The following is a 27,248-nucleotide window of genomic DNA, read 5'->3' as shown; positions in this document are numbered from 1 at the left end:
AGCGCCAGCCTGGAGGGATAGAGAGCAGTGCGGGAACCTCTGGTCAGGTAAGTGATCAACAACTGGGCAGTGGAGGAGGCTAAGATTCAATGGCATTTAAAATTTAACCCCCCCACGACCAACAAATCTGGGGGAGGTGTGTTAGCTGACCACAAATGCAGATGGGGGGGTTGTGCAGAAAGGGGGATTGGTGGACTAAAATGTCACTGCCTTGATCAGCAATGCAGGATGGGGATGGATGCAGGATCACCCATCCACTAAGCATTGGTGGTCATCTCAGTGAAATTTTAACCCACCATTCTTCCTTCTGCATTTGCGGTCATGCATAAAAAGTTAACCCACTTCCCCCTGCATTGGTGGGTGGAAGGAAGGAAGGGGGGAGGTGGATGGAAGGATGGGAGGAAGGAAGGAAGGGAGGGAAGGGGGGGGGGTTTAGACTCCACTGATGCCCCCCCTTATCTACACCCCTGAGATAGTGGCAGTGTTGACTGTCTCAAGTCATGCAGATTTGCAAAAGAAAAATTGAGCAATACCAATTTTCATGCCCTTACATATACAGGAGAAACTCGAAAAATTAGAATATCATGCAAAAGTTCATTTATTTCAGTAATGCAGCTTAAAAGGTGAAACTAATATATGAGATAGACTCATTACATGCAAAGCAAGATAGTTCAAGCTGATTTGTCATAATTGTAATGATTATGGATTACAGCTCATAAAAACCCCAAATCCACAATCTCAGAAAATTTGAATATTACATGCAATCAATAAAACAAGGATTGTACATAGAACAATATCGGACCTCTGAAAAGTATAAGCATGCATATGTACTCAGTACTTGGTTTGGACCCCTTTTGCAGCAATTACTGGCTCAATGCGGCGTGGCATGGAAGCTATCAGCATGTGGCACTGCTGAGGTGTTATGGAAGACCAGGATGCTTCAATAGCGGCCTTCAGCTCTTTTACATTGTTCGGTCTCATGTCTATCATCTTTCTCTTGGCAATGCTGCATAGATTCTCTTTGGGGTTCATGTCAGGCGAGATTGCTGGCCAATCAAGCACATTAATTCCACGGTCATTGAACCAGGTTTTGGTGCTTTTGGCAGTGTAGACAAGTGCCAAGTCCTGCTGGAAAATGAAATCAGCATCCCCATAAAGCTCATCTGCGGAAGAAAGCATGAAGTGCTCCAAAATCTCCTGGTAGACGGCTGCGTTGACCCTGGACTTAATGAAGTACAGTGGACCAACACCAGCAGATGACATGGCTCCCCAAATCAACACAGACTGTGGAAACTTCACACTGGACTTAAAGCATCTTGCAGTGTGTGCCTCTCCATTCTTCCTTCATACTCTGGGTCCTTGGTTTCCAAATGAGATGCAAAGGTTGCTCTCATCAGGACTTTGGACCACTGAGCAACAGACCAGGTCTGTTTTTCTTTAGCCCAGGTAAGACGCTTCTGACGTTGTTTGTTGTTCAGGAGCAGCTTGACAAGAGGAATACGACATTTGAAGCCATGTCCAGGATCCGTCTGTGTGTGGGGGCTCTTGATGCACTGACTCCAGCCTCAGTCCACTCCTTGTGAAAGTCCCCAACACTTTTGAATGGCCTTTTCCCGACAATCCTCTCCAGGCTGTGGTCATCCCTGCTGCTTGTGCACCTTTTTCTTCCACACTTTTCCCTTCCACATAACTTTCTATTACTGTGCTTTGATACAGCACTTTGGGAACATCCAACTTCTTTTGCAATTACCCTTTGAGGCTTTCCCTCCTTATGGAAGGTGTCAATGATGGTTTTCTGCACAACTGTCAGGTTAGCAGTCTTTCCCATGGTTGTGATTTCTACTTTACCAGACTGAGAGACCATTTAAAGGCTCAGGAACCCTTTGCAGGTGTTATGGCTTAATTAGCTGATTAGAGTGGGACACTTTGAGCCTAGAATATTGAACCTTTTCACAATATTCTAATTTTCTGAGATTGTGGATTTGGGGTTTTCATGAGCTGTAAGCCATAATCATCACAATTATGACAAATCACAGCTTGAACTATGTTGCTTTGCATGTAATGCGTCTATCTCATATATTAGTTTCACCTTTTAAGTTGCATTACTGAAATAAATGAACTTTTGCACGATATTCAAATTTTTCGAGTTTCACCTGTAGATCGATCTTCAGGATTGATTCACAAGTATGTCAAGAACATTATAGTTTGACCCTGAGCAATCAAAAATTTTTCCACCACAACCAATCGACTTGAGTTGATCAAAACCATCACTATCTATTGGTCATTGCTCAGTCGTTGTATTTTTGTCTTGCTTGAGCGATAGCCATTGTTTTGTCAAATCTGACATCGCATGCTAGCACACTATGACAGACTTCCCTTAAAACAAAGCCTTCCAGCAGTGCTGTCACCACTGACTGGGCTTCCATTTTCCTTACAGATTTGTGCGCTCCAGCCATGGCCGAGCTGCAATTACAACACTCCCGCGCATGCATGTGAGTGTTTTGGCTGCAGCACAGCTCTGTTAATGGTTGGCACACCATCCATTGACAGCACAATGCACATGCACTGGTGATGTTACCAGCTGCTACAAAAGTAAAAATCTCCTAAACGGTGCACATTAAGGACATATTTACTGTACCTACAGGTAAGTCTTACAGGCTTACCTGTAGGTATAAATTAAAAAAAGCTGACTTTACTACTACTTTAAGTGAATTTTCAGGATTCATAAAACACAACTCAAAAAATTAAAGAGAATCTTGTTAAACTGTATTTTATTTATCTAAGATGCATACCTCTGAATTTGTGTCATGTGAATTCAGTAACACTCTTTCAATAACAGTCTTCAGTAGTTCATGATCTAAGAAAAAAAACAGAAATAGACATGGAGTATGTACATATTTTTTTTTCTTTATTCTTAAAAGTAAAAGTCCGGGATAGAAATAACTAATCTTTCAACTGCTCCCACCCAAATTTTAACACCTATACTAAGTATCCTGTAGAAGGAAGATACTTCTACTTTTTTTGTGAGATACCTATACTATGCCAGCACTAGGAGCATTAGAGTCCGTTATAATTACAGGTTTCCCATACCGCCTCTTGTAAAAAGCCTTTTACAGAGCTCTGTAGCTAAATCTGAAATTTACACACACAAAGAAATGAGTCAGAGCAGCAACTCAACTCCATTCTTTCTGCACAGCTCCGTACAGAGATTCAATCGGAGAAAGAATGTCTGTTTGGAGACAACTACTGTGCTTGAGCATTAGAAGACTCAGTGCTATGGAAACCTTTGTCGTGCATGCAATGTTAAGCTTAAACATAATAAAAAAAAAATAAAAAAAAAGTTGACATGAATATAGCAGAGTCCTACTTTAAAGTTAAACAAAAGCTCCATATTAAAGCATATACAAGCTTGGTAAGAACAAACTGAACAAACTAATTAAAAACTAATTTTCAGATTACAAAGCTGGATTCCCAATTTAGTTTGGTTATAACTTTTGGAATTACAAACTATAACCTCTATATTTTGCTTTGAATTTTTTTACCAATTGAAAATTCTTTTTTTTTTTTTTTCTAATTTGTTTATACAAGAGACTAAGTTGCCATACCGATCAGTGGGTTTTTTCTTACATCCAAAACCATCAGAGTAGTATTGGTTTGCAAGGCGTGGAGGAAAGCCTTTGCCCCTTCATTGGTTATTCCACATTGTCTGATATCTAGCGCTAGAAGAGAGAAAGGGGCATTAAAGAAATAATTTAAATAGAACAAATATCACTTTCTTATATTAAATCACACAGATGAATATTAGAGATTTTACTTGAAAGCCACCTCAAAAATAAATTACCAAAAAAACCTTAAGATGACTACGAACTATAGGTAAAGAAGTAAAACCACACAACCTCATCCTTATCAACAAAGATCAGAGAAATAACAGATCCTCAATGGGGCTCGTTTAGGGTGCATTCACACTTGCAAATGCACCCTGTGTATGATCAGCTCCAAGAACCACTGGTGGGGGTTCCAGATATTAGCTGCGAGTAGGCAGCCCCATTGAAAGCAAAAAGGAGGCTGCTGGCTCTCACAGCCAATTGAGCCATGTAATCACTTCAGCAGTAATCTTATTTGAGTGATCGACCCTGAATGCAGGTAAGAGAATCCACCCTTACACTGGCAGCAGCACTTTCCACCCCTATGAAATGCGATCTGCAGTATGTTGCCTCCTCACAGCCCACAGCACAGTATCACAACCGTGTGCATTGCACCCACTTACAGGATGGTTGAAACATTGGCCTCATTCACTTTATTAAGTCACATTCAGCAGAAGTAATGTTTGCTGCAGCATGTGCACAACCCCCTGTGGCCACTGTGGTAGGTTAAGGCGGCGCTCAAACCCAACTCCACTGCCAACAACCACTGCGCTCAGCCAAATGTGTGAACAAGCCCTTAATAAAACCAATCTTGGCTGCACTTCTTTTCAGCCTATGGCATATTTTACAGTCTTGAACAGAGCACAATCAGGGGTGAATCAACTAGTCTCTTATCTTTGCAGTATATCTGGCTCATATTGGCTCTGGCACATGGCATACAGAAAAAACACAACATGTTCTACTTTTGTTGACAGAGTTGGAACACACTGAACTGGTGTGAGCTAGGGCCACTGGAATCCATGTGTTTCTGATGCAGAATAAAAACAAAGTCCTTAGATTCCCAGCGTTACTCCCTAACTTTTTTATTTTTTATTAGTGGTTCACATACATAAATTCTCATCTCTACTCTTCTGGACTTCCCTCAACTCTTGTCAGAAGAGGAGCTGGATTCAGGAGGCCACCTTGGGACCCTTTCACACTGATCAGTTTATCAGTTAAAAAAAGTGGAAAACAAAAAAAGGCATGAAAAAAAAAAAAACATCCCTGTAAATCCTTTTGAACTCTTAACACCAGCCAGTTGCATTTCAGTTGCATTTTTGGCTGCTTTCACACTGCTCGGTTACATAAAACACAGTAAAACGTATAATCTTCTGTTTTGTAACCAAAAAACTGATCAAACACTAATCAGTGTTAAAAGGGCCCTAACATGCAGCAAAACTCAACTGACCAGTGTGAAGAGTTCCATATTATTTAAAGGGATGAATTTTTCTTTTGCTTTTTTTTTTTTTACTGAAAAACTGATCAATTTGAAAGGGCCCTTTATCAAAAGAATGATGTTTGTAATCACTGAACTCAATCAACTATTCTATTTTAAATTGCTACTTTAGGTATAACTATCATGCCAAAATTTTCAGAATACTATAAAAGCACATTAATTTTTCAAGATAGTGTCTTTTCAACTTCAGCCCACTCCTTCCATTACTATTGTTTCTGCCCCAATATACAGTCATATATTTACATCTTAAGGATAAAACGTTTGCGGTGCTGCTAAAGTGATACTTTATTTTATCATAAATACATAAAGTAATTTTAAAATAATCATAACATACTGCTAAAAGGGTCATGATAATTTTTAAACAAACATCAGTTATCGTCTAAGTCCCTTTTCTCATACATAAAGATAAGTCCATGCAAAATGAAGAGACCCTACTGGTGTTCAATATCTACCCCAGAGGAAAAGCCAATCACTAACTGGACCACTGAATGGCAAGTCTTTCTACTAGACCAAGTTTTGGATTTCAGTAATGCTTTAATACACAATGCATGTGGATTGGCCAGGAAGATAGAATATCTAAAATGACACTAAACAATATCCTTATTCTATCAAAATGGATCCATACAAATCTACTGTTAAATGGCCCTGTAATCTATTTTCCAATAACAAAAAATTCTTACAGTATTCTTTGTCCTCCATGTAACATCCTCTATGAGCTCTCAAACATCTCATTTTCCCCTTCACTTCTGCTTACTGAAATGAGTAGTGCACCTTAGTTGAGGTCACAGCCAACCTCTAACAGGAAGTCTGATTACAGCAAGAAAAAAAGAAAAGAAAAAAAAAAAAAAGAATATGGAGATTCGGAGGAGGCTGGGAGAATTAGAAGGCACTTTTTTAAATTAAGTGTAATTCCAGTCAAAACCTAGCTAAGCGAAAATCTACTCTTACACCTATTTGAAGCCTATTCTACCTACCCTGTAAATGGAAAGATGTCTATACTTACATATTCTGAAGTTGGTCCAGTCCAGTCACATGATCGGGTCCCAGCGCCGGCTTCAGTGTTGAAGAGGGACAGCCGACAAAGGAAGCCCCATAGTAAGTCTAAGGGTGATTTCATCGCCCAGGTTCTGCAGCCATTGTCTATGCCTCTCCTCTGCACTGAAACCAGCACTGGAAATGTCATGTGACCAGACTGGAGCAACTTCTGAATAGGCAAGTATAGACATTTTTCCTTTACGGCACATGTGTCAAACACAAAGCCTGCAGGCCTAATCCAGCCCCTCATGTTATTTCTTCTGCAGCTGCAACACCCCCTCGTCTCTGTCCCCACCTCTCAGCAGTCAGAAGCAGAGAGGACAGAACTCCTCCACCACATTCTGCGCTTCTTTATGCCATCAAGAGGGTTGTGTCTGCACCCCCACTTCAGAAGTCAGCAGGAAAGAGCAGGACAGAACTCATCCTGGGCCTCTCTGTGTAGCCACAGCACCCCCTCATTGCCGCTTTCCCTGGTCTTCGCAGCTAACTCCAGCCCTCCTCTGGTCCTCCTCCAGACCCTGCACTGTCAGCTTCCCAGCTCCGACTTAAGCTTCTTCCCGGAAGCAACACAAGGTGTGCTGTGATGTAAGGGAGGGTGGGGGGGGACTCTTGACATCTGATGTAAAGGGGGGGGGTGCTCTGATCATCTAGTCTTACAGATACAACCAGCCCTTCGAGGGCAGATAGAACAGGCTTAGAATAGGGGTGAAAGTAGATTTTGGCTTAGCAAGGTTTTGACTGGGATTATACTTTAAGACAGTGTTTCTCAACATTTTTTCAGTCATGGCACCCTTTAAAATGATGGACAGTCTTGAGGCACCCTGTTGTAAAATATAAAAAACAATCCTAATAGTTTTATATAACACAGCAATATCCACACATGTAGGATATCCAGCATTAGAGGTGATTTAGTCTTCCAAAGCAAATACACTTTTGCACACTGGTACTGATTAGTATTCCAATGTTTCTCTATCACTGAGCTAATGTGACCCCAGCGCTGACAGAGAGGGGCAGGGGAGGGGCAAACAAGGATGCTGTGCAGGCAACCAGCATCCTTATCTTATGATGTCATTGGTTGTTAGGACGCTGGTGGCTAGAAGGTCGCAATGGTGCACAATGAAAACCTGTGGCTTTGTGTAAATAAAAAGGCAGGCTTGTTCCACCCGCTGGCTTGTATACAAGTTTTGGGCAATTTTTAGACATTTTGCCAAGGCACCCCTGAAGAAACCTCAAGGCACCCTGGTTGAAAAAGGCTGCTTTAAGAATACATACTTGAATATTTTTTTTTTTTTTTTTTAAACAGAGTTTACTGTCACTTTTAGCTGTGACTTCATATTTATGTTATTACATTTACCCTTACCTTTTAACCAAAGATCCTCTCCCAGTACTTCTGCTAATGCCTTTGCTCCTTGATCACCAACAAGAGTATTACAGTTGAGAGAGATTCGCCTCAATCCATTCATACAGTCAAGGTCAGGTCTTCTATATCTCAGGCTCTCTGCCCAGGCCTCACTGTGCCTCCTTGTTGCCTGATGCTGACAGAATACCAGAAATATATAATACAGCTCTACATCATACATTGCACTTTATAATTAGAGGACAAAAATAATAACCTGGGCCACATGCCCAGTTTAATCTTCAGTGAAGTCATGCCACAATTCAATTTTTAGAAAGATGATTTACAGTAGAGCAGTTATATAGCAGGGAAGGAACGTAAAAGTATACACTGCTTTTCTTTACTTCCCTGCTAAACAATCCATACAAAAATAGTATACTATTGCATGGAAAATGGAGGGTCTCTGGTTATTTTACTGTACTATGGTTTATTCCCAACAACATACTGAAGTTGGGACTGACAAACGCAGCTGATCGCCTATTTTTAGGTTTAGAAAATATAATATTTAAAGTGGAAGTAATGACTAATATAAGTCTGCTTAAAACAATGCCTCCGTCTCCTCACATCTATGCTGCATACCATTTGTGAAGAGAGATCAGTGTAAATACCTTTTTTTAATCAAGTTAGGTGCAGTCAAGTGATCGAGAAGCTGCAGCTCCCTGTGTCAGGGAGCGCTTGACAATGGGGCTGAATTCACAGAGCTGTGTCATCACCCACTGGCTTCCACTGAACCTCATTGTAGGAGTTTCATCCCATCCCCTACAGCAGCCACTGGCTGTCACAGGGAATCCACAGCTTCTTGATCATGTTACCGCAGCAAAGCCAATTTAAAAAATGTATTTACAATATTCTCTTTCTATAAATGGTAAGCACCATAGAAAGGAGGAGGATGGATAATGTTTTTAAGCAGAAGTATATTAACCCTTACTTCCACTTTAAAATTAACCTCTCAGTCAGTATAAACATTTAAAAGGTAAAAAGTCTTCCAAAGAGGATATTACAGTGAAGGAAATAAGTATTTGATCCCCTGCTGATTTTGAATGTTTGCCCACTCACAAAGAAATGATCAGTCTAAAAATCGACTGGTAGTTGTATTGTAACTCTGAGAGACAGAATAGCATGTATTTCACACCAGAGTATTTGCCTTGGTGGAGAGTTTAGTTTTTGTTTGTTTGATTGCTCCTGTGGACAGGTGTCTTTCATACAGGTAACAAAAAGATTAGCAGCACTCCCTTTAAGGCTGGCCATACATTATACAATTATCTGGAGATTTTTGGTTTAGATTTACCAAAAACCATATAATAGGAGGACAAACCTAAACAACACTTTCAGTTGTATCCAATTAGGCAGGCCCTTGCACTAAACAGTTGAAGGTAAATCTAAAGGAAATTGGGCAGAAAATTGGAAGATACAGTAATTGTATAATGTATGGCCAGCCTGAGAGACTGCTTCCAATCTCAGCTTGTTACCTGTATGAAAGACACCTGGTAGCCAGCAATCCTGCTGAATCAAATACTGATTTCCCTCATGAACATGCAAATCAGTGCATAATTTGTTAGACATGCATTTCTTTTGAAATTCATTCATTCAAAATCAGCAGGGGATCAAATACTTATTTCCTTCACTGTACGGATAGAACCCCAAAAAATCTGCGTTCAGAAAGAAAAAGATGTTGATACTAAAACAAATAGCAGCTGAACACTATACCCTGATACCAGGCATTACAGATATTGTTTAAAACAAACAGTGCAGCGCTCAACCTATGAAAACCAAACTGATAATAAACAGAAAAATCACACAAGTGAGAGTTATACAATGAGTGAAATTAAATAATTAAACAGTGTTTAAAAGTCTGTAATGGAGATCAGATAAAATCAGTCCCACATGCTGTGATGAAATCAGGAAACTTCCAAAATAGCCAGTGTCACACTATCCACTCGAATGCAAGGCTTACCGGAAGGATTGTGACCCCATAGTAAGAATGGTCAATCAACACTCTTTAATCGGATATTGGTAACATCATGGGTATAAAATGGTCCTCCAAAGACAGTCGGAAAGAGTGACAGAGATTGTTGCATGTCTAAACTGCCTCCTAAATATTGATTTCAGACCCTCCAATATGAAATCAATTAAGCCGTAAAATACGTGCAATAGAGAAATGTTCCAAATAGTGTAAAACCACCAGTATTGAAAAAATGTATTGGATAAAATTGCACTTGCATGATAAGAAATAAATTCAGCATGTAAAAAACGCCAGAGGAGTGCTTTCCAGCATCAAAGATGGCCACCGGTTAGTTGCGCATGCATGGTAGCGTGTGTGCATGACTCCGCCCTACACATTTTGTCATACACGACATCGATCATGGGCACGAACACACGTTGCTCCATGCAAATAAATGGAGGAAGCGGCCAACGAGGAATGCTACCATAGGTTAACAGATCACAACGGGGTGCAACCAAACACCTTAGGCCTGGTACTCAATCATTCACAAATGATGCTCACAAGGCATGTGTCCTCTTCAGTGCCATCTTGTGATAACAAAAATCAAACTAAAGCCAATGCTAATATTTAAATATCCCCAATAATATACCCAACCCCCAAATATACCCAAGCACGAACCTGTGGCCAAAAATATGTAAGTGCATAATGGACATCTTATGAAAAAAATACATATATGAAAATGAGAATAAAAACTAAAAATTAAAATATAAAATGTAAATAGAATTAACCTGGCAAGGATTAATAAAAAAACCTATTACATTTAAAATTAATAATAAAACAAAAACATTCATTTATAACGATCCTCCTTGCCCAGATCCATCCTTAATAAACATAATATATCATAAATATACAGATACATAAATTAAAATCTGACACCCATTAAATGCAATAGGCACAAAAATATATAATTAACTGGTGTTAATAAAGCAGTTAATATCCCACTCTATATTTAAACCCAAAGGGGGTATAAGTTTTAAGTCGATAAATCCAGCTAGTTTCAGCTTTAGAAATAGTTCTCTTGGCATTACTGCCTCTCCAGTTAGGTACATATTTCTCCAATGAAATGAATGTGGTGCCCACAGGACTGTTATTATGCTTCGAAGCATAATGTTTAGACACACTTTGTAGCCCTTTTTGATGTTGGCAATATGTTCACCCAATCAAACATATAGGGTCCATGTGCTGCGTCCAACATATTCTAAACCACATGAGCACCTCAACATATAAACCACATTTTTTGTTGCGCATTAGATGAAAGAATATATTTCATATGTTTTACCAGCCTGTGATGCACATATAACTGCACATCTAAAGATGATTATATGAAGGAGTTTCTAATATTGAAATCGAGATTTTTGGAAAAAGGGTATAGAGCGAAGGATTTTCAGAAATTAATTTATAAAGCAATTTATTAGAGAATTGACATGTACAAAGAATATAAGTAAGAATTGTACTCCCATTTTCTAGTGCCCAATACAATCAGCCTTGGGTATCACCACAGCTCCGCTATCTGGAGCCGGCGTGCATGCCAATTACCGGAAGGATCTCCAATACGTAAACTGGATATGGTGGACATGTTGACTGCCTCTATATGTTTCGCTGTCATGGCTTTCTAAGTAATCAACCTGAGGATGCTTTCACTTTGTCAAAATGTTTTTTAAAATTTGAACGGTATATGCGTACATGAGGGGAGGGACTTTGTGGTGGCAAGTGATACATAATCTGCATACTAATTCAGCGTCTACAGCTCCTGATGATATCCCATAGGACAAGATGCACAAGGTGTAACTTAGGCAAAGATTTGGAAACAGTGGTGTCACATGCTGCCATCACCGGTGATGGTGGTTTTTAGATGTATATAAATTTTCTGCTTGAAAAAAGCCTTTTAAAATATTACTTAGACTATTAGAGTCCTCCTAGTCTCTTTATTTGGATGTTTCTGTGCAGGTTAAACAAAGGTTGCTGGTCTGTATATGAGTACACTGCGAAATCTACATTATACATGCTGGTACAGCAGGATTCCCTAGGAAGGCATTTCAAATTTGATACGTTATATTATCAAGTGCTTTTTTTCTCACGAGGGCCAACCCATTTTCACTTTTGTGTGACATTTGTCTGCACTTTGACCTTCAGGGAGGTGTTTAGACGTTCATGTTTGCTTTAAAAAATGTCTACAGAGACTATCTATCTATGTCTTATTTGTGCTGCTTGTTGATTCTTCATTGTATTGGCGCAAACGTTTACATTTATTTCACCTTGATAATACTGGCAATAAATTGAGCTCCTCGCCACGTGAGATTGCATCCAGTGAAATTAATCATTTTGATGGTTGGTGAATTCTTCACACTTTGACAGATAACTACAAGAAGACAGAATATTCATAATTAGAAAGAGAAAGTAAAATGAATGTCATACATGAAACAAACATGAAATGAAAAAGGTTATAAGGAAAAAATAAGAACAAGATACTGTATATTTTTTCTGTGGCACAAATGGAAAGTCTGGCACACACAGCCATTTTTTTCCCCATTTTTGAATATAGTAGGAAAAGATTGGAACCCCTGTGAAGTTGTTATTGTCTATTTGTCTTGGTAACCTCTGTCACCAGGACTGCAATTTAAGAAAAATCCAAAATTTTAATATTGTGCCCAGAACAAGAATAGAGGTAAAATCTTCCAATGAAGATACTTTTTCCAACAGCTATAAATAAATGAGGAGTTTTAGTTCTTTTGGTTCTCCTATCCTTACAGAAAAAAGGTTTTGGAGTTAGATATAATTAAAATTTTCTTGAAGGAACATGAAAATGAACAGGATCTCGACAGTTCTATAAACAGAAATAATGCTATAGGGTGGCACGGGTGCACAAAATCACATACATATACGTGATTTCGCATTTCCGGGTAGGGGGCACGTGCCCTACCTGCGCTGCCATTTGCGGCCGGTGATTACTCGCCCGCGCCCGGTGATTACCAAGGATCTCCGACGGGGAGGAGAACTGCTTTGTTTACTTCCCTGTCAACTCGGGCACACTGCTTTGAATGGCTGTGCACAGCACAACCATCCAAAGCAGTGTGCTTACAGTGAAGCACACAGACACCACCGCACAATAAAACACACCCAGCACACAGTTAACCCTTTGATCACCCCTCATGTTAACCCCTTCCTGTCCAGTGCCATTACTACAGTGTCAGTGCTTTTTTTTTTTTTTTAGCACTCATCACTGTATTGGTGTCACTGGGGATGTCAGTGACATCAGTGACAGCAAGTCAGTTCCCCCCTAGTGACAAAATGTCCGCCGCAGTTCTGCAGTCCCACTATAAGTCGCTGATCGCCGCCATTACTAGTAAAAATTAAAAAAAAAAAAATCCCAGTATATATACACTTCCATTTGTAAACGCTATAACTTTCACGTAAACCATTTAATTTACACGTATTTAGCAAAGACATGTAGCAGAATACATTTTGGTCTAAATTTATGATTTTTAAAAAATTTTTACTGGACATGTTTAATAGTAAAATGTCAAAAATATAATTTTTTTTTCAAAATTGTTGGCCTTTTTTTTTTTTTTGATAGCGCAAAAAATAAAAACCGCACAGGATATCAAATACCACAGAAAGAAATTTGTGGGGAAAAAAAGTCATAAATTTAATTTGGTTGCAGTGTTGCATGACCATGCAATTGTCAGTTAAAGTAACGCAGAGCTGTAATGCAAAAAATGGCCTGGTCAGGAAGGGGGTGGGGGGGGTTAAATCCACAGAAGGGTAAGTGGTTAAGAATTGTTTTGAACTTCATAGTTTAATCTTTTTTTCTTCCTCTCACCCCACCCACACTTAGCATCACAAAGTATCTTCAGTGTCCTACTGCAGCAAACATCTCAAACCACAGACATTTGCATTCTCCATAATACAAAATATGCTGCAAGTAACATCTATCATAGAGAAGGAGACCAGCTTCTAATGATCATGGCAGGAAGGCAGCACTGAAAGATCCTAATGTTGGGGTCCCTCACTGATGGCTGATTGAGCCTTCTACCATCTGCCCAAAACTGAAATATTCGTTTAGATGGACTGGCACTTTAATACCATGCTTAACGCAAAGGCAGCAACTTGACAACATTAAAGGTTCTTAAAGAATTCTAGAAATGGACAGATGAGAATGCATTAGAAAGATATGGGATTAGAGTTCACAGATGGGAGACTGTGCTGTTCTTTACAGAGTGATTGCTCCATTTAAAGTTCATTAATTCACATACTGCAGTACATCAAACAGCTGATTGTACAAGGCGTTGCAGATTCAAAAATACAATTTTAAATTTATACTCCTCTGATCTCCATGGAAACCGGGAAACTGCAGATATGAATTCCTCAAAATAAAAGCAGCAAGTCACTGGAGGAAATACTGCCGAGAATGACTCACTGTGTCCATTGCTTGTGCAATCTACAGCTCAAGCTCTTTTTAAAACACAAGCAAAGCAGCTTGTGATGATCAGAGAGTGTACATAAAATATCTCTTTGTGATGCCAAGTCATTTTGATTGAACCCAAAGTCAATTAATGTACTGCATAATTAAGTAGAATCAAATTATTCTGGACATAACTTTCCATGAACCTTCTCAGACAGGTGAGGTCAGAGGCTACTGTGAAACAGATTTGTGCTGACAGGTGGTATAAGAGTTAAAGCTGCAGTACATCCATTTACTAGGCTATAGGAAAAAACAGATTCGCAAACATACTGTTGCAAAAATTATTACCCAACTTCTATTTTATCATAATTTTAAGAATTTAGCAAAGACAGGAGGAATACAAGTGTTTGCTGCAAAATGGCAGACCCCTGGGACAACCTGCAAGCACATTCATTGTTCAATTTATGCCACGTGACCTCCTTTGCTGCTCTAAATAGTATAATGCAATGCTTGCTCACCTACTTAACCAACTGAATTTATTTTCCAATCAAAAGTGTATTTTTAGACCTACCAAAAATTTTAGGTACCCATGCTTGAAAAAGATCATATCTGAGGATCAATACCTTAGTGCTTGGTAAAAGAATAATAAAAGAGCTTTAGCCCCAGTTCACATCAAGACCGGCTTTGAAATCGTGCGACTTACAGTGAAGTTGCACGATTTCAAAGACGGGGACCCGCCAATTTCAGAATGCGATTTGCAAGACATCTGATACAGATGTATATGCAAATCGCTCCATAAGTAGTGCATGTACTAATTTAGAAATCGGTGCGGCTCCAACCAAGTAGGAAACCGCACTGATATGACCGCTCTAATAGCGGACAATAGGGTGCGACTTGGCCTACGATTTACAAGTCGCCTGGCATGCAAATCAAATGCCAAATCGCAACCGATGTGACTGGGAGCTTAATAAGCAAGTTTCCAGAGACATGTCTGCGGTGCAGATCACCTTGTGAAAGACAAGTTAGTGTATGCCTAATTAAAGCCAACTGGCTAGTAGTCCTAGTAGTAAGCAATATAAAAAGTGGATTGGTGTGTGCTGTGAATTTGTTACACTTAAATGATTCAGATCATCAATCACATTTTTCATATTACACAAAGATAATCTGAATAAATACAAAATGCAGTTTTTAAATGATTTCATTAAGGGAAAAAAGCTGTCCAAACCTGCCTGGCCCTATGTGAAAAAGTAATTGCCCCCTAAAACAAATAAATGGTTCTGCCACCCTTGGCACGACTGGCAGTGTCTTTCACATCACTGTGGAAGAATTTTGGCCTACTCTTCTTTGCAGACTTGTTTTAATTCAGCCACATTGGAGGGTTTTTGAGCATGAACGGCCTGTTTAAGGTCATTCCACAGCATCTCAATTGGATTCAAGTCCGGGCTTTGACTAGGCTACTCCAAAACCTTAATTTTTTTTTTTTTCTTGAGCCATTCAGAAGTGGACGTGCTGGTGTATTTTGCATCACTGTCTTGCTGCCCAAGTGGGCTTGAGTTTGAGGTCACGAACTTATGGCCGGACATTCTCCCTTTGAATTTTCTGATGGAACCATGAATTCTCCGCTCTATCAATTATGCCAAATCGTCCAGTTCAACTTTTATCAGTCCACAGAATATTTGCCCAAAAGTCCTAAGGAGAATCAAGATTTTTTTTTGGCAAATGTGAGACAAGACTTTGTGTTCTTTTTGGTTAGCAGTGGCTCTTACCTTGGACCTCTCCCATGGATGCCATTTTGCCCAGTCTCTTTCTTATTGTTGAATCATGAATGCCGACAGTAACTGAGGCAAGTGAGGCCTGCGGTTTTTTAGATGCTGTTCTGGATTATTTTAGGTCTTCCTGGATGAGTCGTCGTTGTACTCTTGGAGTAATTTTGGTAGGCCGGCCACTCCTGGGAAGGTTCACCACTGTTCCAAGTTTTCTCCATTTGTGGATAATGGCTCTCACTATTGTTCACTGAAGTCCCAAAGCTTTAGAAATGGCTATGTAACCCTTTCCAAACTGATATATGTCAATTACTTTGTTTCTCTTCTATTCTTGAATTTCTTTATATCTCAGCATGATATGTTGTTCTTGAGATCTTTTAGAATGCTTTACTTTGTTAGACGGGCCGCCTGCCTGCAATGTACTGTAGACAGGCGGCAGCAACAGGACCAGCGATGTACCCATACGTTGCTGGTCTGGTCAATCCTAACCCCCCATGTGTGCTGTATCCACCAGACACAGCAAAATGAGAATGCCAGTAATCAGGACCCGCTGATCACGTGATCGCTATGCGATCACATTGATAAACCTTTTATGAATCAATTTAATTCATAAATGCTTTGCTTGTTTCTGGAGAGCTGCGATTGGTCCACAGCTCTCACATGACACATGGGGCCAATCGGAGTACCCTGTACCATGCGACCAGCTGGAGCCAATCACAGATCACAAATGTATTGAACTGTCATGAACTTAATACATTCATGACAGTTCAAAGTATGTTCTGCGTTGCAGAGCAACAATCTTCATTGCTCATGCAATGCAAGTGTAAAAAAAAAAAAAATAAAAATAAAATTCCTGATCACCCCCCAAAGTAGTACAATGTTACTATGGTAACACTGCATTACTCTGATGAAAGTATTATTATAAAAAAAATTATGTTTTAAAAGAAACAGAGAATTTTTTTTTCTTTTGTTAACTACTTGCTGCCCACCTGCCAACAATGTACAGGCGAGCAGCATCCCTGGGCAAAGCAACAATCTTACACAGCTCTCTATTTCCAGGTGTGTGTGCGCATGCATGCCCCCCCCCCCCCCCCCCCCGCTGCTCCCTATGCTGTCCACGGAGAGAACAAACAGGGCACTGAGTAAAAGCACATTTAAATGCACACATTAGATTAGCACATTTAACTCTTTGATTGCCCCTATTAACCATTTGATTACCCCATCACCCAGCCAGTGCCATTAGTACAGTGTCAGTATATAGAATTTTTCACTGATCACTGTATTACTGCCTCTAGCGACATCATCACATAGCGTCAGGGTCAGTTAGCACCCCTCCCAGCCAGGGTCAGTTAGCGTTAAATTGCCTGTAGACAATTGCACTCACACTAGAGGTTGCTAATCACCGCCATTACTAGTATAGTGTTTGTACGGATTAATATATTGATCACCAACAGAACTATACTAGTACCTTCTTTGTATAGTGTCCCCAAAAATGCAGTGTTAGCAGGATTGGCCCCGATCCCTGCCAGCACTAGCGTTTAGCCCCTTTTCATGGAAAATTTGTATGAATGGATTGTGGGCCAAAGCAATTTATATGCACAGCAATACATCGCCACCCATCTAAATTCAGCTCTTGCCAGACAATTCACATGGAAACTTATAACAGTTTCTGAATTTAAAACCTTTTTGGGCCTAACCCTCAACAGTGGCATTACAAAAATGAATGAACTGCGGTCATATTGGTCCACAGACCCAATTCATCATTTGCCCATGTTGTCTGCTGTTACATATATGCCCAACATGGACCAGCAACATACAGGTACTTCACTGCACTTTGAGTGGTTATACCGGGATGATGCCTGCAGCTACAGGCATCATCCTGGTATTGTTTTTTTCAGCTGGCAGTCGGCTTTCAAGTAAAAACAATCCAAGCCACTAATTAGCCGCTGGATAGCTTTTACAAGCAACGAGAAGGGACTACCCCACCCCTCCTGCTGCCTTCCAAGGTTTTCTTGGGCTCCCCCATCCCACTGGGGAACCCAAAAATGCAGCTGGCTGACAATAGAGCCGATCTGAGACTGGAATGCCTCCAATCATCTCTATGGTCTAAGACAGGGGTCTCCAAACTATGGCCCTCCAGCTGTTGAAGTATCACAAGTCCCATCATGCCTCTGCCCTGTGGCTGTCGTCTCATGGGACTTTCAGTTCCTCAACACCTGGAGGGCCATAGTTTGGAGCTGGGTGGATTTGATTTAAATCAAACTGATTTAAATCACGATTTAAATCACGATTTAAATCACTAGTCAGTAAGGCTTGATTTAAATCCTAGTTTTCTACATGAAAAAAAAATTAAACATATACAGCCTTATTCTACATAATTAAAAAACTAATCTTTATTTCATGATGGAATAACCTTTGGATGGTAATATTTTCCTCAAAAAGCATTTTATTTAAAAAAATCAGATTTAAATCAAAAAATCCAATTTAAATTAAAAAAATCCGATTTTTTTTTTAAAAATCATTGATTTTTATCCACCCTGGTTTGGAGACCCCTGGTCTAAGAGACCAGAAACTACAAGCATTTCATCATTTCCGTTTTGCTGGATATATACAGCGCCATTTTAAAATTGGGAAAGCATCCTTAGATTGTACACCCCTTGAGGGTTAGGGACTGATGTGAATGTACAATATATATGTAAAGCGCTGCGTAAATTGACGGCGCTAAATAAGTACCTGAAATAAATAAATAAATAAATCTGATCACTCCGATCTTGGTAAGTATTCTCATAAAAGAATACCTGTCACTGCCTATTGCTATCACAGGGGATATTTTCATTTCCTGTGATAATAAAAGTGATTGTAAAAAAAAAAAAAAAAAAAAAAAAAAAATTAAAAAGAAAAAAAAAGTGTACAGTGTAAAAATAATAAAAAAAAAATATTTCACCCCCACCCCCCTGCTCGCGTGCAAAGGCAAATGCAAGCAGTGGTCCCAGGGCAGTATGTAAACAGAGATTGCACCATGCATGTGAGGTATCACCACAAACGTCAGATCAAGAGCAGTAATTCTAGCCCTAGACCTGTGTAAATCTAAAGTGATGACCTTTAACCACTTCAACTCCGGATACTTTTACCCCCTTCCTGTCCAGGCCAATTTTCAGCTTTCAGCGCTATCACACTTTGAATGACAATTGCGCGGTCATGCAACACTGTCCCCATATTAATTTTTTAGCTTTTTTTGAGACAGATAAAACTTTATTTTGGTGGTATTTATTCACCACTGGGATTTTTTTTTTTTTGCTATATAAATGAAAAAGTCCAAACATTTTTAAAAAAGTGTTTTTCTTATAAAATTTTGCAAATAAATAATCTTTCCTCATAAATATTGGATAAAATGTATTCAGTTATCTGTTTAGTAAAAATAAAATGTTTCTTTTATTATTTATGTTTTTTTTTTTAACATACGGTCACCATAGTGACACTGTACTACTTGTGGGGGGTGATGAAGGTTTTGTTTTTTTTTTCTTAACACGGATTGCTTTTACACCCATAAAGGCTGTAAAAGCAATCATTTCTCCTTCTCTCTGGCTGCATTCTTGCAGCCATTGAGAAATACTGTGTGAGCTGTGATTGGTCACAGCTTGTCACATGGTATAAGGCTGTTGTGAATAGCGTTGTACCATGTGAGCTCTGTGATTATTCACAGATTTCACAAGTAGTAAGCAATGATTTCAGAAGTGATATTTTGCTTGCTACTATTATGTGATCACTGATTGGCCAATCAGTGATCACATGATTGGGACCTCACACAGAGGTCCCGTACAGCGATCGGATTGCGGTGCCACGCGCTCCTAGGCAGTGCGCACAAGCAGGGAAGCGGGAGGACGTTTATAAACAGCCACCCGCCCCTGCACTGCTCCCATCTCGCCGTTTATATACATGGGCTTACGGGAAGTGGTTAAAGGCTTTTAAAGCGTCACCTATGGATATTACAAATTCTTGAGGAGATTAAGGGGAGATATGATAAACATGTATAAATATGTCAGCGATTCATATAGTGAACTCTGTGTAGAGCTATTCACCCTGAGGTCAGAACAGAGGACAAGGGGGCACTCTTTATGTCTGGAGGAAAAGAAATTTAATCTCCAAAACACGGAAAGGTTTCTTCACAGTGAGAGCTGTGAAAATGTGGAATAGACTCCCTCAAGAGTTGGTTCTGGCCAGCTCTTAAAAAAGGCCTGGATTCTTTCTTGGATACACAGAATATAACTGGATACTAACATTTAAAGGTAAAGTTGATCCAGGGAATATCCGATTGCCTCTCGGGGGATCAGGAAGGAATTTTTTTCCCAGCAAGAGCAAATTGGATCGTGCTTTGCTTGGGTTTTTTTGCCTTCCTCTGGATCATCTCTGGGCATAGGATTATAACTTTTTTTTTTTTTTTCTATGGTTGAACTGGATGGACTTTTGTCTTTTTTCAGCCAGACTAACTATGTAACCTAATTTGTTGCCATTGCACAGACATGCGCAATTTTAAAGCATGTCATGTTTGGTATCCATTTACTTGGCATAACATCATCTTTTATATTTTATCAAACAATTGGGCAGTATATTGTGTACTTTTCCAAAAAATTTGCATTTGAAAAATCGCTGCACAAATACTGTGACATAAAAAATTTCAACACTTAGAATTTTATGTTCTAGGGCCTTAGCTTTTTTTCAAGCACACAGAAAAAAATGTCAGAAAAGGCTTGGTCTTCAAGTGGTTAAGGGGGGTAAATCTTCCTGAGGACAAGTGGTTAAGTGATTTTTTGATTCAACAGGTCTGGCAGTAATTAAGCCTGGGTGTGGCAAGTGAAATTTAACTTCACTTTCCAAAAAATGTGGTTAATCACAGTTCATTCATGATTTAGCAACGGGGTGGGAAAAATACTTTTTCACATAGGGCCAGTCAGGATTGGACAGCTTTTCTTTTTTTTTGTATTTACTTGGGTTATCTTTGTGCTATATTAAAATGTGTTTGATTTTCTGAATCGATTAAGTGTGTCAAGTATACAAAAAAGAAAAAAAAAAAAAAAAAAAGGGGAAGGGGACAAATACTTTTTTTACAGCACTGTATAGATCTGCTTTAAGACCAAGCCTTTTCTGGCACTTTTTGTTTACATGTAACAATCAGTATTTTTTGCTAGAAAACATCTTAGAACCCCCAAACATTTAAAATTTTTAAAGAAGAGGCCCTAGAAAATAAATTGGCGAGTAGTGCAATTTTTATGTCACACGGTATTTGCACAGCGGTTTTTAAAACGCAATTTGTTTGGGGAAAAATACCGTTTTTTTATTTTTCATAATACATAACCCAATTTTTTTGTAAAAAACTAAAAGTTCCTGTTACACCGAGTAAATAGATACAAAACATGTCACACTTTATAACGGGGCACGCCCGTGCAATGGCGGCACACAGTGTAATTTTACGATCCATAGGAGGAGCTTTAAAAGAATTTACAGGTTACCACTTTACATTAACAGAGGAAGCCTGGTGCTAGAATTACTGCCCATGATCTGACGTTCATGGTGATACCTCATGTGTGTGATGATCACTGTTTGTGTGCATGCGGGACCAACGTAGAAGCACAGGCTGGTCGGTGGGACAGGCGATTCCGTTAGAGCTGCGGAAGGTGGCAAGAGGGTGGGGGACACCCCCTCTCACTGCTTGTATTAGCAATCGGGCTGCTAGTTAGCCACACTGCTTGCCATTACAAGAAAGCCAACCATCGGCTCTAAAAAACAGTACTGGGATGATGGCATCAAAAACAGGTACACACACAAACATGCTCTCTGACATGGGGTAGTTAGCTCTCGTGGTAGATGCGTTTATATAGTGAGTCCGTGGCAGACAGTAACTATTTTTAAGGGCTTAGTAGCCCACTTTTATTTAAAAGGATAGCAAAAGTTCACAGACTTCGCACATGGGATTTTCTCCAGCTTTAGCAAAAAAAGGCAAACAGTAGAAAATGCCAAGCCTTCTGGCTCATAACCTCACTCAACTTTAATTGGCAGTACCTCTCCTGGATAACTAGCTCTATAGGCTTTAGTCACAGCACCCTGTTGCATGAGCATCCTCCGGCCTATGGATGGGGGGGGGGTTCTCTTGACACCCTGATAGGAGCAGACCTAACGCCTGGAACAGAGACTTCTGTCTCTTGGCTTCTGGCTGGGTCCTCTGACCCCCAATGAGACCTTCTGCCCTCCACACTGGGAGCTGTCTCCAACTGGGACCCCTGAGCTATTCTCAGACCTGAGTATATAACGACACCTCACAGCTGTGTACTCAGCCAGACTGCAAGAATCTGAACAAAACCAGATCCACGGCTTTCTCTGCCCAGAACCACTAGTCTGGAACAACACATTTTGCGTAGAATCCTGTGTCACATTTTCCTATCTCCTCACAGTGACAGTCTCCTCCTGTCATAACACACACACACACGTTTAACTTTCCATCCAAGCTGGCAATTGCATTTTCAGCTTGAGAAATTCACCTTGAGAAGAGCTGAGATTCATACAGCGCCTTGAAAAAGTATTCATACCCCTTGAAATTTTCCACATTTTGTCATGTTACAACCAAAAATGTAAAATGATAGACCATCATGTAAAAAAGTCTATATGATAGACCAACACAAAGTGGCACATAATTGTGAAGTGGATGGAAAATGAAATGGTTTTCAACATTTTTTACAAATAAATACCTGAAAATTGTGGCATGCATTTGTATTCAGCCCCCCAGAGTCAATACTCTGTAGAACCACCTTTCACTGCAATTACAGATGCAAGTCTTTTTGGGGATGTCTACCAGCTTGGCATTTTTGCCCATTCTTCTTTGCAAAATAGCTCAAGCTCTGTCAGATTGGATGGAGAGCAACTGTAAACAGCAATTTTCAAGTCTTGCCACAGATTCTCAATTGGATTTAGGTCTGGACTTTGACTGGGCCATTCTAACACATGAATATGCTTTGATGTAAACCATTCCATTGTAGCTCTGGTTGTATGTTTAGGGCCGTTGTCCTGCTGGAAGGTGAACCTCTGCCCCAGTCTCAAGTCTTTTGCAGACTAACAGGTTTTTTTTCTGAGATTGCCCTGTATTTGGCTCCATCCATCTTCCCATCAACTCTGACCAGCTTCCCTGTCCCTGCTGAAGAAAAGCATCCCCACAACATGATGCTGCCATGGTTTACGTTGAGGATGGTGTGTTCAGGGTGATGTGCAGTGTTAATTGTCCGCCACACATAGCGTTTTGCTTTTAGGCCAAAAAGTTTAATTTTGGTCTCATCTGACCAGAGCACCTTCTTCCACATGTTTGCTGTGTCCCCCCTCATGGCTTCTCAAAAAATGCAAATGCTTTTCTTTCAACAATGGCTTTCTTCTTGCCACTCTTCCATAAAGGCCAGATTTGTGGAGTGCACAACTAATAGTTGTCCTGTGGACAGAGTCTCCCACCTGAGTTGTGGACCTCTGCAGCTCCTCCTGAGTTACTATGGGCATTCTTGGCTGCTTCTCTGACTAATGCTCTCCTTACCTGGCCTGTCAGTTTAGGTGGATGGCCATGTCTTGGTAGGTTTGCAGTTGTGCCATACTCTTTCTATTTCCAGATGATGGATTGAACAGTGCTCCGTGAGATGTTCAAAGCTTGGGATATTTTTTTATAACCTAACCCTGCTTTAAAACTTATCCACAACTTTATCCCAGACCTGTCTGGTGTGTTCCTTGGCCTTCATGATGCGGTTTGTTCACTAATGTTCTCAAACAAACCTCAGGGCTTCACAGAACAGCTGTATTTATACTGAGATTAAATTACACATTAAATTATACAGGTAGATGCTATTTACTAATTAGGGGACTTCCAAAAGCAATTGGTTACACTAGATTTTAGTTAGGGGTAGAGTAAAGGAGGCTGAATACAAATGCACACCACACTTTTTGGATATTTATTTGTAAAAAAATGTTATAAACCATTTATCATTTTCCTTCCTCTTCACAATTATGTGCCACTTTGTGTTGGTCTATCGTATAAAATCCCAATAAAATATATTTACGGTTTCGGTTGTAACATTTAAAGGGGTATGAATACTTTTTCAAGGCACTGTATGTCGTGGGAGACCGTTAACTGAAACTCGCGCTTCCCATCTTGGCAGGTTAACAGTTTATTGAGCAGTGGTTCTCTCAGGACCCCTTTCATGACAGGAACAGATGTAAGACTGCAGGCTCTGGGAACAAATATTACACCCCCTGGAAACCCCAAGGGTATATAAATTTTTATTCCATGTACAGAACCCTGTTCACTGTCATCACTCTCCCACTTAACCTACTGAGGAATTGCGTGATTATAATTAAACAGTAGGTGCATTTACAATGAGTTGCACTAGTCCAAAACTGTATTTTAGGGCATGGAAGCCCACTTTTATTCAAACGAAAAGTTCACATATACATCAGTTGCTCATACAAGGGTTTCTTCTACACAATATGCACAAACAAAAATACAGAGCCACCTGGCTCACTTATTGGCAGCACTGCTGCTTCTATCACCAGCCCCTTTGACTGTGTTGTCCAGCTCTCCTGGAGCTCTAACCTTTAGTCGCAGCACCCTGCTGCACAGCCCACCTCTGGCCTATGGGTTGGGGTTCTCCTGAAACCCTGAGAGGAGCCGACCTGACTCCTAAAACGAGACCTGTTGTCTCCTGGCTTCTGGCTGAAGCACCTCTGACCCCTCGAAGAGACCTACTGTTTCTTGGCTTCTGGCTGGGGCACCCCTGACCCCTGGTTGAGACCCTCTGTGTCTTGGCTTCTGGCTGGGGCACCCCTGACCCCTGGTTGAGACCCTCTGTGTCTTGGCTTCTGGCTGGGGACCCCTGACCCCAGGTGAGACCTTTCGTCGCCCACACTGGGAGCGGTTTCTAAACTGGAAGCTGTCCTCAGGAATGGACAACTTTTATATTTCTTACAGTTTATATCAGAGGTTGTCCTTCAAGGTTAAAGAGTCCTCAAACTAAATCTTAATTTAAGCTGTGTTGTACCACTATGTTTGTATTTTAAAAAGTGTATTGAAATGATACCGACTCTATGTTCCAGGCATCACAGTGAAGCACGAGACCACTCTTTTCCCATTTGTGATGGCGAGGGCTATATTCATCTCCACACTTAGATACCCAAATGTGGAATGCCCATCAGGCCAACTGAACTATTAATCCTTTACAGTGGGGACATGGTATGAAATTACTGTCTTATACTACCTCCCACCTTTAGTCTTGATCCTCATGCCTACCATACTTCATCCATGTTTCCTTACTCACACCCCCGACGGGGGTTCTGATTTATATTAAAAATAGTTAGCCAGCTGGCTTTCTCTCTATCTCAGAGGTCTCCAAACTTTCTAAACAAGGAGTCAGTTTACTGTCCTTCAGACTTTAGGGGACCAGACTGGCCATTGCGAGTAGAAAAGGTCCCGATGTCAGTGGGGAAAAACAATGCGCCGTCTTTGGTGTAATTCATTCCAATTGCTGGTGTCATTTGGAGGAATTGTGCCCCTTCATTGGTGTCAGTGGGCAGGAATTATTCCCCATTGTTGGTATCAGTGGATGAAATAGTGCCTCAAGGGTTGGATAAAAGTAAACAATGCGTCACAGTTTGGAGACCACTGCTCTAGCTTACTGATTCCATTTTGTTCCTTGTTTCATAATGGTTAAGGATTACATTTTACTCTCCTCATGCCCAGGCTCTAACAACTGATGTTATATATCTGGACATTTTCCCTTTCTGTAAGGTCTTGTGGGTAGGGACCCCTCTCTTCAGGGGAAACTCTCTGCCGTGAGACAGAGCCTCCTTGTGTTAAGGAGATGTTGCCAGCAGTCTCACATTTAGCAATTTTGGATACCGGCTCTCAGCTTATCCAGTATTAGTATTCTCCTAGGTATAATTTCAGTCTGGGCAGTAACTGTGCTTCCAAGCCCACCTCTGCAAATAGAGTTACCTATATATTGGCCATCCCACTCCCTGATGTTTTGACTCCTCATCCATGTAGGCCATCCCTGGTCAGCAGCTGGTCTAACCAGGGACAAAGGCTTTCCCCTCTAATACCTAGTTCACCTTCCCTTAGGGTTGCAACCTATTCAGAGACACAGAACACCCCATTACCTTTAAACCTACTTTCTGTCCCGCAAGCATTTAACTTCCCTATTCCTACCAGTTCCTTACCTCATCTCCTTCACTTACCCACACCCAAGCCCACTTCAACCCGCCTCCTCCCTGTTGACTAGTTGGTACACTAGGTATTGTCGATCGGCCCCCTGCTCCGCAATGCTCTCCATATCCAGACTCTATCATTTCCACATTATGTTTATCAACCCTTAACCTCCAACCTGAACCCTCAAAATATGATTAATCTTAACAATATTTCCAGGATGCAATATTTGGAAAAAAAACACAGAATGATTTTAATTGACATTCATAAACATAATGCCCACATGGCTTTTCTCCAGGAAACACATTTTGCTCAGGATAAGGCTCTGTGGACCCCAGTAGGGGGAACATGCAGGCCATGGAGTGCTGTGACGTCGCCTATCTGGCCAACTGAACTACTAATCATTTACAATGTGGACATATGCAATTACTGTCTTATTTTACTTGACATTCATAGGCGTAATGACCAAGTGGCTTTTCTCCAGGATACACATTTTGCTCAAGATGAGGCCATGACCCTTCAGGAAAACCACTTCCCCGCATCATTTCATTCCTGCTCCTTGGACATAAAAGATCTAGAGGGGTAAGAAGCCTCCAGGCTCATATGGTACTTACAATGTCATATAAATCCTCCAAAAGTAATACACTTCAGGAATCTGGCTATAAGATTGTCACTCTCTGGTAACATACCCCAACAGTATCCCATGCTATCTACCCTGCTTCACCAGCAACATGCTGGAAATGTGTACTAGAATCTTCTGGTCTTGCATGGCCCAACAAGATTTCTGGACAGAAAGACCATGAGATAACACAAAAATTCACAGATAGGACAATACCGAAAGCACCAATGCTTTTCCTCCGCCACAACTTGTTACCTGTAACCCGTAAACATTAGTGCAAAGACACTTAGGGGTCTATATATGGGCTTGATGAACCCATGTTTTGGTCTACTCAATCATATATATGGATTTATGAGATATTATGTGATGACAGAACTTTAAAGTTTTCTATGCATGAAGGTAAAAAAACCTTCTGTGTGCAACAGGTCCCTCAGTCCCCTCAAAACTTACCTGATCCTCATCGAGATCCAACAATGTGAATAACAGCCTCAGCTATCCCAAGCCTCTGCCTCCTCATTGGCTGAGACAGCAAGTGGGAGCTGCTGTCAATCACAGCCAGTCAGCCAATGATGAGAGAGAGGGGGCGGGGCCAAGCTGCGGCTCCCTGTGTGAATGGAAACATGGGGCAGCGGGTGCCCCAATAGCAAGCTGCTTGCTATGGGGGCAC

At 40.5% G+C, this 27,248-nt stretch overlaps 1 protein-coding gene across 1 annotated transcript in view; it reads right to left on the bottom strand.

The window, feature by feature from the left end:
• The window catches only part of CEP78 (centrosomal protein 78), a 98,863-nt gene that overhangs the window by 61,374 nt on the left and 10,241 nt on the right, over nt 1-27,248 (bottom strand). The window contains exons 5-8 of the mRNA XM_089691102.1: nt 11,828-11,931; nt 7,535-7,709; nt 3,606-3,719; nt 2,793-2,857 (exon numbers count right to left, since the gene is read on the bottom strand). Coding sequence (XP_089547228.1) covers nt 2,793-2,857; nt 3,606-3,719; nt 7,535-7,709; nt 11,828-11,931 — 458 coding nt within the window. The remainder of the gene's footprint in view (nt 1-2,792; nt 2,858-3,605; nt 3,720-7,534; nt 7,710-11,827; nt 11,932-27,248) is intronic.

The sequence above is a fragment of the Staurois parvus genome, unplaced genomic scaffold (assembly GCF_062004578.1).
Source record: "Staurois parvus isolate SC_StPar_1 unplaced genomic scaffold, SC_StPar_1.0 ptg000549l, whole genome shotgun sequence".
In the NCBI taxonomy this organism is placed as follows: Eukaryota; Metazoa; Chordata; class Amphibia; order Anura; family Ranidae; genus Staurois; species Staurois parvus.
The sequence above is the reverse complement of the archived record's forward strand: the minus strand, read 5'-3'. Positions and strand labels throughout refer to the sequence as shown.